The sequence below is a fragment of the Urocitellus parryii genome, chromosome 12, assembly GCF_045843805.1.
Source record: "Urocitellus parryii isolate mUroPar1 chromosome 12, mUroPar1.hap1, whole genome shotgun sequence".
Classification (NCBI taxonomy): domain Eukaryota; kingdom Metazoa; phylum Chordata; class Mammalia; order Rodentia; family Sciuridae; genus Urocitellus; species Urocitellus parryii.
This window is the reverse complement of record NC_135542.1, coordinates 91,185,910-91,200,126: the sequence shown is the minus strand read 5'-3', so window position 1 is coordinate 91,200,126 and position 14,217 is coordinate 91,185,910. Positions and strand designations below refer to the sequence as shown.

General features: G+C 38.0%; 1 protein-coding gene across 2 annotated transcripts in view; it reads left to right on the top strand.

Annotated features, from left to right (window-relative positions):
- The first annotated feature begins 599 nt into the window (after window positions 1-599).
- Exoc6b (exocyst complex component 6B) overlaps window positions 600-14,217 on the top strand; it is a 607,479-nt gene continuing 593,861 nt past the window's right edge. For both annotated transcript variants that reach the window (XM_077791770.1, XM_077791769.1), the window contains exon 1: window positions 600-813. In XM_077791770.1, coding sequence (XP_077647896.1) covers window positions 701-813 — 113 coding nt within the window. In that variant the 5' untranslated portion in view covers window positions 600-700. The remainder of the gene's footprint in view (window positions 814-14,217) is intronic.

Sequence of the window (14,217 nt, the reverse complement as noted above, 5' to 3'; positions counted from 1 at the left end):
CATCTTACTTCTTTTGAGAAGTGTCTGTTTAATTCGTTTTTACTGTTTTTTTTTTTTTTTTAATAGTTTCGGGCAACTACTACTTCTTTACACCTTACTCCTCACACCTTCCAGTCACACCTTTTTAGCCACATAAATCCTGTCTCTATGAAGCCTTCAGGTCAGAAGTGATTGCTGAACTCGATTCTCTGAACCGGCTTTCAGTCACATTCTGCCCAGGATCATAGTTTTGGATTCTCCAGCTCGCCCCACTTCCCCGTTCCCTTCTAAGATCGCTGTCAGCAGACAATTAGTTAGATCTTTCTTTCTACGCATGCTATCGGACCTTTTGCACTTCGTGGCAAAAGTGTTAAGAACTTCTAGGGTAATGCCATTGCTTGACTTGGTCATCACTGCATACACAGTGTGGCTAATTTTTCCTGGCTTACAGTGGACTTTCAACACGTATTTGCGGATTCAATGAATAAATGAACAGAACACCCCCCAGCATTGCCCAGAAAACTACAAATCCCGGCGGACACTGCGCGGACGCCGTCGGACGTAATGACGCAAGGGGGCGTGCCGAGCCCGAGGGAGGGGTCGTTCTGTGGGTTGCCGGAGGCTGGGGCTGCTGTGGAGACTGGGGTGTGAGAGCTAGTGCGAGGGAGCGAAAGGTGACCCGTGCTGAAGGAGGGGACGCACTGCCGGGCGCCCCCAGTCTATGGAGCGGAGTAAGATGGCGGAGGCGGAGAGCCTGGAGACCGCGGCCGAACACGAGCGGATCTTGCGAGAGATCGAGAGCACCGACACGGCCTGCATCGGGCCCACGCTCAGGTACCCCGGGTACCGGGACCGTCGACGGGCGGGCACGGGCAGGACAGGGACAGGGTCCTTTGGATTTGTGTGTGGTTCGGCTGCCGGCAGGGCCGGTGCCAGCCCCTCCCTTTGAAGAGACCCGCTAGCGACCTGCATCCTGCGCGAGGTGGGTCTCCCTGCGCAGCCCCGACGTGGGGTCCCTTCTCGGTCGCCAGCGCCTCTCGACCAGTTACTCTGTAGGCTCTGTGTGCCGACTTCGGGCGGGGACAGCCTTCGTACTCCCTGTGAGGCTAAGCCCAGCGCCGGGAAACAAGAGATCTCCCGACAGATGGTGGCAGGTCTTCTCCCTGGGGACATCATCCTTCTCCCTCAGACTCAAACCCTGTCCAGTCCTAGCCCTAAGTCCTGCTGTTCAGACAAAACAACATTTCACTCCACTCTCTCTTGCTTGAAATTAAACTCTTGCCTCAGAATCACAACCACTTCTCAAAAAATGAGTCACTGAAATTCCTAGGCCCTGGAAGGAAGGAAGGAAGTTTCTTTCAACCCGTGCTCCTCTCCTGAGAGCCAGTGCTCCTTGAACCCTTGTTAGGAGGTTGAGATCTTCCCAAGGTGCCTCATGGTGTTTTTATCGATGAGGAAAATTTATCCGGCACCCGCACCCAGGTACCATTACTTTGCACGTACACCCCGTTTTTATTTTTATTTTTTTGAGATGTCAAAGCAAACTCAGACCTTCCTCAATTTATTTAAATACACACACGCGCCCGCACACACACGATTTATTTAAACCACAAAAACAATCCTAGTAGGTAGGTGCTATTCTTACTCTCATTTTATAAATAAGACATTGTGCTTAAGTGACTTGGCCAAGGTCACAGAGAAAGTAAAGTGGGTGGGTCTGGAGATTCCTACTCTGTCTGGATCCAGACTCCTCTCTCTCTCTCTCTCTCTCTCTCTCTCTCTCTCTCTCTCTCTCTCCCTCTCCCCTCCCCCCCCTTTCTTTTGCAGTGCTGGAGATTAAACCCAGTCAGTGCCTTGCAGCGCAGTAGGCTAGTGCTCTACCACTGAGCTGTATCTTTAGCCTACAGACTCTTTGCTGTTGTTCTACCTCACTTGGGGATTACCATCTACCATACTTCCTGTTGAAAATTACTCACTAAGCCTAATTTTGAACTTTTCCCTTTCCCCTCAGTTTACTGGTGCGGTGGAACTAATTCATCCTGGTATTTTCAGGTGATGCATTTTGATTTCCTTGCATCCAGTATGTAGATAGTTAGCTTATCCTCCTTGTCCAGTCTTGAGTCACTGCTCCTCCTGTCAATAAAGAGTTACTACTCTCCACCTGCTTTTTCATGGGGAAAGTTGCTTTTTAAAACAGTGCTTTAAGGAAGATCAGCACAGCTTCCTTCTGTGGGGTGGGGGCCCCCGGGCAAATCTTAGCCTAGTTTTCTCAGTGTCATCCCTGGAAATAATCGTCCTTAGTAGTTTGCCTTTGCCCCTTTAAAGCGATTTTTGGGGTCTAATTCTACCATATAATTGTCCACTTTGCGTTGCATTATGATTGTAACCAAGCTGTCCCCTTATTTCCTCCTCCTCCTCCTCCTCCTCCTCCTCCTCCTTCTTCTTCTTTTCTTTCTTTTTTTTTTTTTTTTGGGTACAGGGGATTGAATCCAGAGGTTCTTAACCTCTGAGCCACATCCCCAGCCCTTTTTATCTTTTGAGACAAGTTCTAGCTAAGTTGCTTAGGGCCTCACTAAGTTGCTGAGGTCGACTTTGAAATTGTGATCCCCCTGTCTCAGCTTCCCTAGCCGCTGGGATTCCAGGCGTACACCATTGCATTCAGCTCATTTCCCAATTTCTTAAGCTCTTAAGGGTCAATGATTCTCTGTTCATAGTCTTTATTTTTCTGAAAATAAGAGGTTATTTACTAATAGTTCCCTAAGTACATCATTAATGGTTATTATTATTTGGTCTTCACAAAATAAAATATTGCTAGAATTACTGAGGATGCTGTTTCAATGTTCTGTAAAGAAATTTGGTTGCTGAGCTGCAGTTGGCAGCCTGGCACAACTCCCACTGGAGCAGTTGGGATTACCATGTTTTTAGGGAGGATTCCTTATTATAGCACCATCCATGTTATCTTGAGTTGTTGCCTGTGGTTTCCAGTTGCTGTTGTTCTTGTTATATGTGATAAAAACTTTGTTATCAGTCTTATTAATTTGTCATGATTTTTATGTTAACCCTCAACCAAATGTTTGTGTCCATTGAAGTTTTGTCTGTGATTTTCTAGCATCATATTGACTTTAAGAATTTATTGAATTATGGTTCAAATTATTGAAATATAATTCAAATGTCATTCATTAGGGAGAATGAATGACATTAGGAAGAATGTCATTCTGTTTACTGTTATCACTGAGTTATTTTTCCACTGTAAATGGGATTTTGTGCAGGTATATGAATGAAAGTATCTTTTGCCTTAAGGAGACATTGGCAAAAACAAAACAAAAACAAACAAACACAAAACTTGAGAGTGTTCCACAGTGTTCAAAAATCATGGCATTGGGCTGGGGATGTGGCTCAAGCGGTAGCGCGCTCGCCTGGCATGCGTGCGGCCCGGGTTCGATCCTCAGCACCACATACAAAGATGTTGGGTCCGCTGATAACTAAAAAATAAATATTAAAATTCTCTCTCTTCTCTCACTCTCTCTTTAAAAAAATAAATAAATTCTCTATCTTTTGTAGTTTAAAAAAAAATCATGGCATTATCCTACCAGTTTTAGTTGCTTTTTCCGACACTGTATATCATTATTAGAAGATTTTCATTTATGCTTTCATCTTCCTTGTGAGATATAACTCTAACTCTTACTCTCAATTACTTGAATCCTATAAGTAGTACCCCCTGTCTTTTTAGCTCCTATAAGTAGTACCCACTATCTTTTTAGCTTAGCTTGTCTCTGCCCATATTCACAGAGCATGATCTCACCCTTTTTTTCCCCTTATCCCATTCAGAGGCAGCAGCATGCACAGACTAGATATTTCAGATTTCTAGCCTTCCCTGCATGCACCTCCATTGTCATTATCTCTCCATCATAATCATTAAGCAGGTTTGATTAAGTCAGGCAGTAGACTTTCTTCCTTAATTACACCTCAGCTGTAAATATCAAACTCCTCTACCTTTCTTCAAAAGTCTTTCTTACTTTTTCTGTCTTAGAGGCAGTATTTTTATTTCATTTTTTGGCGGTACTGATGATTGAACACAGCTCTTTTTATTTTACTTTGAAACAGGTTTTGCTTTGTTGCCTAGGCAGGCCTCAAACTTGTAATCTTCCTGCCTCAGCCTCCTGAGTATCTGGAAGCATGCACCGCTGGGCCCCACTTGAGATAGTATTTTTAAGACACCAGATTTTTAGCTGCTCCTAAGATAGGTTTTTCTAATAGAAGAGGAACTGAAGAACAGAGGATAACAGAAAATTGATAGAAAATTTAATTAGTATATCCATCCCTAAAATTGCAGTTTAACAGTCTAATTGCATTTTAAGATTTGCTTTCCAGCTCTAAAATAAACAGTGAAATACATTGCCATTTAAAAAATAGCTTTGAGATTAAATTCATATATCATCCACCTATCCATTTATCATTATCATTATTATTATTTTTTGGTAGCAGGAATTGAATCCAGGGACACTTAAGCCACACCCCCAGCCCTTTTTATAATTTTGAGACAGGGTCTCACTAAATTGCTGAAGCTGGTTTTGAACTTGCCATCTTCCTGCCTCAGTCTCCCTACCTTCTGAGATTATAGGTATGTGCCACCATACCCAGCTGAAGTATCATTTAAAACATATAGTAAGCTAGGTGCACATCTGGCATCCCAGCTACTATTATAGGCCACTGGGGAGGCTGAGACAGGAGGATCACAAATTTGAGGCCAACCTCATAAAGTTAGAGAGACTCTGTCTTAAAAACAAAAACAAAACCCCAAACAAAAACATAATTAAATGACTTTTAGTGTCTTCAGGGAGTTGTGCAACAATTACCACAATTTAATTTTAGAACACTTTCATCATTCCAAAAAGAAATCTACACCTTTAATAGTTACTCTTCATTTTGTTTCCACTCTCCCTCCCTGTTCTTACTTTCTTTCTCTATGGGTTTGTCTATTGTGGACATCTGGACATTTTATATTAATGAAATCATATGCTTTTTAAATAATGCATCATGTTTTTAAGGTTCACACATATGGTAGCATGTATCAGTGCTTCATTTCTTTTTATTGCTGAATAATATTCCATTGTGTGGCTATGCATCTATCATTTTATTTGTCCATCAGTTGGTGGAAATTCAGCTTTTTTTCTTTTTTTTGTATTGGGGATTGAACCCGAAGCATTTTACCACTGAGCCACATTTCCAGCCCTTTTAATTTTTTATTTTGAAACAGGGTCTCACTAAATTGCTGAGGGCCTCACTAAGTTGCTGAGGCTGGCCTAGAACTTGTTGTCCTCCTGACTCAGCCTTCAGAGTCACTGGGATTATAGGTGTGCATCACCATGCCTAGCACTTATTTAAATTTTTTTAATATGTTTTTTTTGGTTGTAGATGGACAAACATCTTATTTTGTTTATTTACTTTTATGTGGTGCTGAGGATCAAACCCAGTGTGTTATATGTGCTAGGCAAGAGCTCTACTGCTGAGCTACAACCCCAGCCTCGTATTTAACTTTTGATGCACAAGTTTTTAATTATTTTCTTTGGGGGAGGGTACTGGGGTCTGAATCCAGGGACACTTTACTATTGAGTTACATCCTCAGACCTTTACATTTTTTGAGACTGGGTCTTACTGAGTTGCTTAGGGCCTCACCAAATTTCTGAGGTTGTCCTTGAACTTGACGATCCTCCTGCTCAGCCTCCTGAGTCTCTGAAATTATAGGCATGTGTCACTGCTGGGTTATTTTTATTTTATTTACTTTTTGTGTATGCTTTTGGTGTCATATGTAGGAAGCTTTTGCTCAACCAAAGATCATGAAGAGTTTGCTCTTACATCTTATTATTTTTGTCTGTTACATTTAGGTTGTGATCTATTTCAAGTTTTCATGTATGATGTAAGGAAGGGTTTCTAGTTTAGGTCTTTTCCTTTGCTGAGTTCTATCATTTTTTTTTCTCATACTAGGGATTTAACCCAGGGACACTTTATCACTGAGCTATATCCCCAGACCTTTTTATGTTTTATTTTGAAACAGGGTCTTGCTAAATTGCTGAGGGTCTACCAAAATCGCTGAGGCTGGTTTTGAACTTGGATCGTCCTGCCTCAGATTCCTGAGTTGCTGGTACTACAGGCATGCCATAACATCCTGTTTTTCTAGTACTGGGAATTGTATCCAGGGCTTGTGCATGGGGGCAGGTGCTGGGCCACTCAGCTACATCTTCAGATCTTTAGCCATTTTTATTTTGAAACACCGTTTCTCTACATTGCTCAGGCTGGCCTCAAACTTTTTTTTTTTTTTTTTTTAGTGGCTCTGAACTTGTGATTCTTCTGCCTTTGTTTCCCGAGTAGCTGGGCATGCTCCACCATGCCAGGCTCACAAATCTTTTTTTCACTGTGCAATTTTATGTATTCACTTATATTTTTACTTTTAGGTGATACATAGTAACTGTACACATTTATGGGGGACAGTGACATTCAATATATTTACCATGTATTAATTACATTGCTTAATGATCAGATCAGGGAAGTTGGCATATGACAGTTCTTATATTTGTTAATTTGCTTTTAACTTTTTCCATATGCATTTTATTGCATTTCTTAATTTCTTTATTGCATGTGTACCTTGCCTTTTCAGTTAATGTGTTATATACAGTTTCATATATTGTTATATATTATATACTTATATCATTTTTTTTGGTGGTACTGATGATTGAACCCAGCTCTTTTTATTTTACTTTATATTTATGTTTATATATTTGTATTTTTATATTTATAATATTGGTACACTATTTTTATTTTTATTATTCATGAACTAATTTATTCATTGATTTATTCGTTTATTGAGCAACATCTGTATGCCAGACACTCTTCCAGGCTCTGGAGTATAGCAGGGAACAAAATAGACAAGTCCTTGTCTTTCTGGAGTTTACTTTCTACTGGGACACACACAGAATAAACAAATGAATAGATACCTAATATAATGTTTAGTGATTAGTGTTACATAATGACAGGTAAGGTCTAGTTTAGGTCTTTGACATGGGATGTCCTGTTGTTCCAACCTGTTGGTCAAGATCTGGATAGAGTGAAGTGCAAGCTTTATGACTTCATGGGGAAGTACCTTCCATACAAAGAGCATAGTAAGTGCCAAGGTCCTCAGGAGGAGAATAGTGTTAGGAGGTGATAACTAGAGAGTAGTTAGGTTCAGATCATATGGGCTAAGGAAGAGACTTTGATTTTAATCTGAGTGGTCTGGGAAAGTATGGGAGAGTTTTGAGCAGGAAAGTGAGGTGCTGTCACTTCAGTTAAGCAATGGACATTCTGGCTGCTCTGTGGAGAACCAAGTAAGGGAGGAAGCAGGGTAGCCTGGGTAGGGATATTTACTCTAATAAGAGGTGATGGTTGCAGTATGTAACAAGCATTAAGGAGAAGGAGATAATGAGAAGTAGCTGAATTTAAAATGTTTTGAAGTACAGTCAAAAATGATAGATTAGACTTGAGGGTTCAAGAAATGTGAGAGTCCAGAAGAATCCAAGGCTCTTGGCCTAAGAAACCAGATGAATGATGGTGCCATTTACTGGGACAGAAGACAAGTGGGCAGGAATTTTTTTTTTTCTTCATAGCACTTACTACTGGCTGATACACCTAATTTTTAATATCTTCCCATCTAGACTCTGAATGGGTTTTGTTTCTGTGGTTTGCTGCTATATCCTAGGAACCTTAAGAGTGCCTGGCTTGTAGTTGTTGCTCAGTAATATTTGTTAAATGGGATAGAAGAATAAAAATATTGTACCATCAACTATTAATTATATGGGAGATAACATTTGCAGATTAACTTTTCAAAAATATGACCAGCTTTTGAGGAAAAAAAAACTTCTAAAAATTATCCAGGCATGGTGGTGCACATCTGTAGTTTCAGCTACTCAGAGATTGAGGCAGGAGGATCCTGGGTTCAAGGCTAATTTATCAAGACCCTGTCTCAAAATTAAAAAAAAAAAAACCAACATGGGCGGGAATGTAGCTCAGTGGTAGAGATTTTGCCTAGCACGGCTGGGGTTCATTCCCTAGCAGTGCAAACAAAACAAAACAAATCACTTCTGAAAAATATTATTATAAGATAAATATATCAGAAACTTTTATTTTTTGGAATTACATATAATTGTATAGTTCTTCTTTCTCTTTATCAGTCAAAATGTAATATAGCGAAGCCCTAAACAACTTAGCAAGACGCTGTCTCTAGATAAAAATATAAAAAAGGAATGGGGATGTAGCTCAGTGGTAAAGTGCCCCTGGGTTCAATTCCTGGTATTCCCCCCCCCAAAAAAAAAAAGTAGGGGAGAGAAAATAATTAGTCCCATTCCTTCTGTTTTTTTATTAATTTGTTGTTTAATCTTCCATTGAATTTTTTATGCAAACAGATGCTATATGATCTTAGTTTCTCCTTTTTTGTTTTTTATTTTTATTTGTTACAAAGTAAGTAGTATACTGCATACAGAGCTCTGCAGTTTAAATCTCAGTATATTTTAGAGATTTGTCCATATTGATATGGAGATTTTCCTTATTTATTTATTATATAGCTACATAGTAATGTGTAAATATACCATGGTTTATTCAATTAGTTCCTTATTTATGGATCCTTGGGTTATTTCATCTTTTACTGGGTGAGATAATGCAGCAATGCCTTGAATATTTATCATTAAATTTATACTGTATCTATAGGAGAGGTTCCTGAAGTGAGAATCTAGGAATCACTGCTATGTACAATGATGGAATATGTCTGTAATTTGGTAGATGTTACTTTCTATAGAGGTTGTACCATTTTATTCCTTCTTTAGCAGTCTGTGAGATAGCACATCTCTTCATGGTTTTTTTTTTTTTTTTCAACAAAGTTCTCTCAAAGCTTCTTCAGTGATACAAAGATGTTTGGATTTTTGCCTGTATGGTAACAGCATTTTTTTTTCCTTTTTTGCACTGGGGATTGAACCCTGGGGTGCTTTACCATCAGCTACATTCCCCCAGCTCTTTTTAATTTTTTATTTTGAGACAGGGTCTCAAGTTGCTGAGGTCCTTGCTAAATTGCTGAGGCTGGCCTCAAATTTACTATCCTTCCGTCTCAGCCTCCTGAGATGCTGGGATTATAGACATACACCACCATGCCCGGCCTCCAGCCCTTTTTTAATGTTTTATTTTGAGACAGGGCCTTAGCATCTTGCTAAATTGCTGAGGCTGTCCTTGAAGTTGGAATCCTCTTACTTCAACCTCCCAAGCTGCTGGGATTACAGGCGTGTGCTACCATGCTTAACTCAATGTAGTTTTTAATGTGGACTTTTCTTATTATGTGTGAAGCTGAACATCTCTTCATATGTTTAAGTCATTTTGTATATCTGTGTGTGTGTGTGTGAGTGTGTGTGTGTACTGTCATTTCATGTTCTTTGCTTATTTTTCTATAAGGTTAGATTTTTTTTTTTTTTTTTTTGCAGCACTCCTAAAGGACCTTTGATGGTTATGCTTTGCCCAAGCGCATTGTTAGTACACAAACTGAAATGAGTTGTGATTGCTAGGAAAAACAAGCCATTGTATTTTAAGGAATGAAAGCTTCAAACCTGTTTCTTTATTATTTTAATCATAAAAGGGCATTCATAAACAGAGGCATTTAGACACAATTAATAAAAATATTATCAGTATTCGTGATAATTTGGTATCAGGAGATTTTATTGGTGAATACAGTTATGTCATTAGATAATGTCCTTTTTACACAAAACTCTTAGGCAGTCAGGGGATATCAACATTTGAATAAAGTCTTTAAAATGTTATGGCATGTATCTATATGTTTATATCATTTCTAGAATCAACACAATTAGTATATGACTTACTTATAAAAATTATTGGAAAGGATTATTATTTAAATGGCTTTAGAAGCATTATAGAGTTTTAGATGGCATGTATCATAGAACTTTAGTTTATACGATATGTGTGAATATTTATTAAGTCATTAGGGAAAATAATATTTTGAGTGTTTACATGTGTGCAGTTCTTAGTATTTGCTAGTGATGTAATAATTTATTTACTCATATCAGAATTAAGCTTCTCTATATAAGCAACTTGATGAAATAAAATTAGTGAGTCATTTGTCAGTGAAATCTGTTGGATTTGAGATGCTGAGCAATGATGACATTTGAAGTTTGCTTGAGGGACATAGCAAAAATAATGGGTGGCAGGGGGAGTAGTAGAAACAGTGTTACACACATAGCTGAACTTAAACTTGAGACCCGAGGTAACTAATAGGTTATTTCTTAGAGATGTCTACCATAACTGTTGGAAAGAAGAGTAAAACCATTATGATACGGTAGTATCTGCTAGGGTTGTCAGGAAATAAGAAAGTTAGCTTGCTCAAAGGTAAACCAGTGTGTTGCAAGGATTTTGTTCCAACATTTAAATTAATTAATTCAGCTAAAAAATAGACAATAATATTGAAGTATTTTAATGTTGTGGCTATTATACACACACACACACACACACACACACACATATATATATTTTTTTAGTTGTTGATAGATCTTTATTTTATTTATTTATTTGCAGTGCTGAGACCTGAACCCAGTGCCTCACACATGCCGGGCAAGTGCGCTACCGCTGAGCCACAGCCACAGCCCCATGTTTTGGCTATTTTAAAAATGAAATTTTGGATGTTGTATATTATTGACTATGTTTTACATTTCTTGATCTTTGCAGACTGTTGAACATTTTTCTTTAAATTGCATGGAATTTCATGTTGACATTTTATACCACATTTTGGCTACTTTTTTTTGTTGGGGATTAATTTTGTTCTAACTTTGCCTTTGAGTTATTTTCAGTCTCTTTTCTCTGGTTAGAAAAATGATGGTTATTTTTCTTTGTGTCTGTTTTTTTCCCTGCCTTGTTCTAGAAAGTAATTAGGTGGTTTTCAAAAATCTAAATGATTAAAGACATGCACATAATAGATCCATTAAAGGTAGTGAGGAAATGGGTCAAAGGGGAAATAAGGATAGGGAGAAAAATATGATGTCCAGTTAGGGTCTTCCTGTCTGAGTGTCTGTACAGTTGTCTTGAGGATTTCCAGTAGATAGTGCCAAAAAAGGCATGCTCAGTTATTCTTTGAATTATGGTGTTGTAAAATTAAAAAGTAACTGAGTGTGGTGGCACATGCCTATAATCCCACTGACTTGGGAAGCCAAGAAAGGAGGATTGTAAGTTCAAAGCCAGCTCCATCAGTTTAGTGATGCCCTAAGCAATTTAGCAAGACCCTGTTTCAAAATAAAAAATAAAAAGGGCTGGGGATATGGCTCAGTGGTTAAATGCCCTTGGATTTAATCTCCAGTATTAAAAAAAAAAATTATTACTAGGAGGAGCACCAGTTATTCTTGGTTTTGAATTTAAGAACAGAAAATTGTTTTTTCCATGTTTCTTGAAAAAGGTGACCCTGGTATGTGACTGCATTTCAATATGGTAAATGAAGCAATATGTGATGGGCTGTTTCTTTGCTTTAGTGAAAGCATTAGCATAATCAGTGTACAATTTAATAAAAGCAGTTCTTTGGGGCTGTAGCTGTAGCTCAGTGGTTGAGCGCTTGCCTGGCATGTGTGAGGCACTGGGTTCAATCCTTAGCACCACATTAAAAAAATAAAATAAAGGCATGCTGTACATCTACAACTAAAAAATAAAATAAAATAAAATTTTGGCAGGAGCCAAAATAAAGTTGTCCAGGAATGCAGTTCTCTGTTGCTTTTGGCGTAATCAAGGTATAAATTTTATACCTACAGTAGAAGTTGAGTATGTACTTTCCCTACCCGCTTTTGGGGTCATTGATCACTTTGAGATTTATATGAAAGCAGTAGATTATTTTCTTGTAAAATGCATATGTGTTCAGAATCCGTGATTTCTAATCTGAGAGAGTGTGGGCAATATATGTATGTGAGTTAATTCTTCATAAGTAGTTAAGATTTTTGCTGAGTATTGAATATTAGTAAATTCAAGGTTATATTTTTTCCTACCTTTTTTTTTTTCCTGAGTATGTCACTTGCCTATGTTCTTGCTCTGTGTATAGATGATACATGCTTTAAAAGTAAACCAGCTATGGGTAGGATTAATATCTTATGAAAGTTGAAGATCCTGAATAAACTACTTTAGGCCTCAAAGAAGTAGAGTGTGAAATAGCACCAAGGATAGGGCTAAGATCCTTTTCTAGAAATGATTTTGGGTGTATTTTTTCTAGCACAGAAATAAAGGCCATAATAATTATGTTTGGAACACTCTTTAATTTGAAGGTAAAGTCAATTCACCTTTACCATTTGGGACATTGCTAACCAATAAAGTAATCATAGATGTTCTGCTTTAAGTTGTTTAAATTGGAAAATATGCTGAGTAGAAATGTAAGCCTTATTAAGTTAGTTATTTACCTGGGATTTTGGGAGCCAGATAAATTTTTTTAAAAAATTGAGATATGTTAACTTCCAAGAGCAAAATGATAAAATAAATATAAACATATATATTTGTATAACTGTAATTTAAAGCTTTAAAATACACATCACCCAGTGAAACATCTAAGCTAGCAAGAACTATCACAGTGCAACCAATCATATTACCTTAATGTGATTTGTAATGTCATATATGGAATGGGACTCTCAAAACACCTACCTGCCATTCAGTCTTGGAGATGGTCCCATCAACATGCCTCTTACTCTGTAGTGATTTTATCTTCATTTACTACTGTGGCTTGATAATCAGATTAATCATTAGATAAAAGCAAAAACAAACTTCTTTTAGAACACTGTATCAGAGTATTTAGTTGCTTCCAGTGTTTAGAGCTCTATATAATGTTCTATTGTATGTTAGGTAAATAATGAAAGCTAGTTGCCAAAAATGATGATTTGCATTAAAATATTGGCTCTCTTGTTTTACTTATTCTCTGATATCACAGTTGTAGAAGAAGACAGTTTTTTTGTCTTAGCCTTGTATTTCTTGACCTGGAACATGACAAATTCTGACTCAAGCATGGTTTTGGTACTATGATATTGACATCTTATTGCATATCCCAGCCAAGTCTCTTTTTTCCCTTTGTTCTCAATATCTTTATTTTTAAAACTTTCTTCTTCCTCCTCCTCCTCTCTCCCTTCTCCTCCTTCTTCTGGAGTGAACTTAGAAGCATTCTACCTTTGACCTACATTTCCAGTCCTTCATCTCCTCTTCCTCTTTCTCCTCCTTTTCCTCTTTTTTCTTAATTTTTAAAAATTTGACACAGGATATCACGAATGTGCCCAGGCTGGCTTGAACTTGTGATACTCCTGCCTTAGCCTCCTGAATAGCTGGGACTCCAGATGTGCACCACTGCATCTGGTTTAAAACTTGCTTCTTTATGTTTTTTCCTTTGCAAATTGTGTCTTTGCTTTTCCCCTTTCATTTGTGCTCTCCCTTCTACTTCCTGTAGTTTAAAAACACACATTGTCCAGTGAAACATCTAAATAAGCAAGAATCATCAAAATGCAACCCATTTTCATTTCCTGGGGAAGCTCTGGTGCAATAAACAATACAATTACAAAGGTTACTGATATGAAATGTGATCTTATCAAGCAATATATATGAATAAAAAATAGGTTTGACTGAGTTTATACCATGAATAAATTGATATAGAGTTTGATTTGAGGAAAGATACGTTTATGGAACACATTTTTAAAAATGGAAAAAATTTGGAATTTTTTTTTTCTTCAAAATGAGGTAAAGAAGTTCCTTGACATTTGTAAGAAAGAGCTGTTTAATGAAGATCTTTAGGCATTGGTGTAGCAAAAGAGGAAAGTGACATGAGAAGAGCTCTTGATCATTCTTTTCTTTTTGTTTTTTTGGGTGCTGGGGATTGAACCCAGGGACTTGTGCATGTGAGGCAAGCACTCTACCAACTGAGCTGTATCTCCAGCCCCTAAGAAGAGCTCTTGAAATCCAAAGAAAAATGGGTCATTAAGGGCATTTTGAGCCAGGTGTGGTGGTGCACTCCTGTAACCCCAGAGGCTGAAGCAGAAGGATTGTGAGTTCAAAGCTAGCCTCAACAATTTATCAAAGCCTTAAGCAAATTAGTGAGACCGTCTCTAAATAAAATATTAAAAGTGGATGTGGCTCGGTGGTTAAGCGCCCCTGAGTTCAATCCTGGTACAAAAAAAAAAAAAAAGACAGAAACTCCCAAACCAGAAAGCA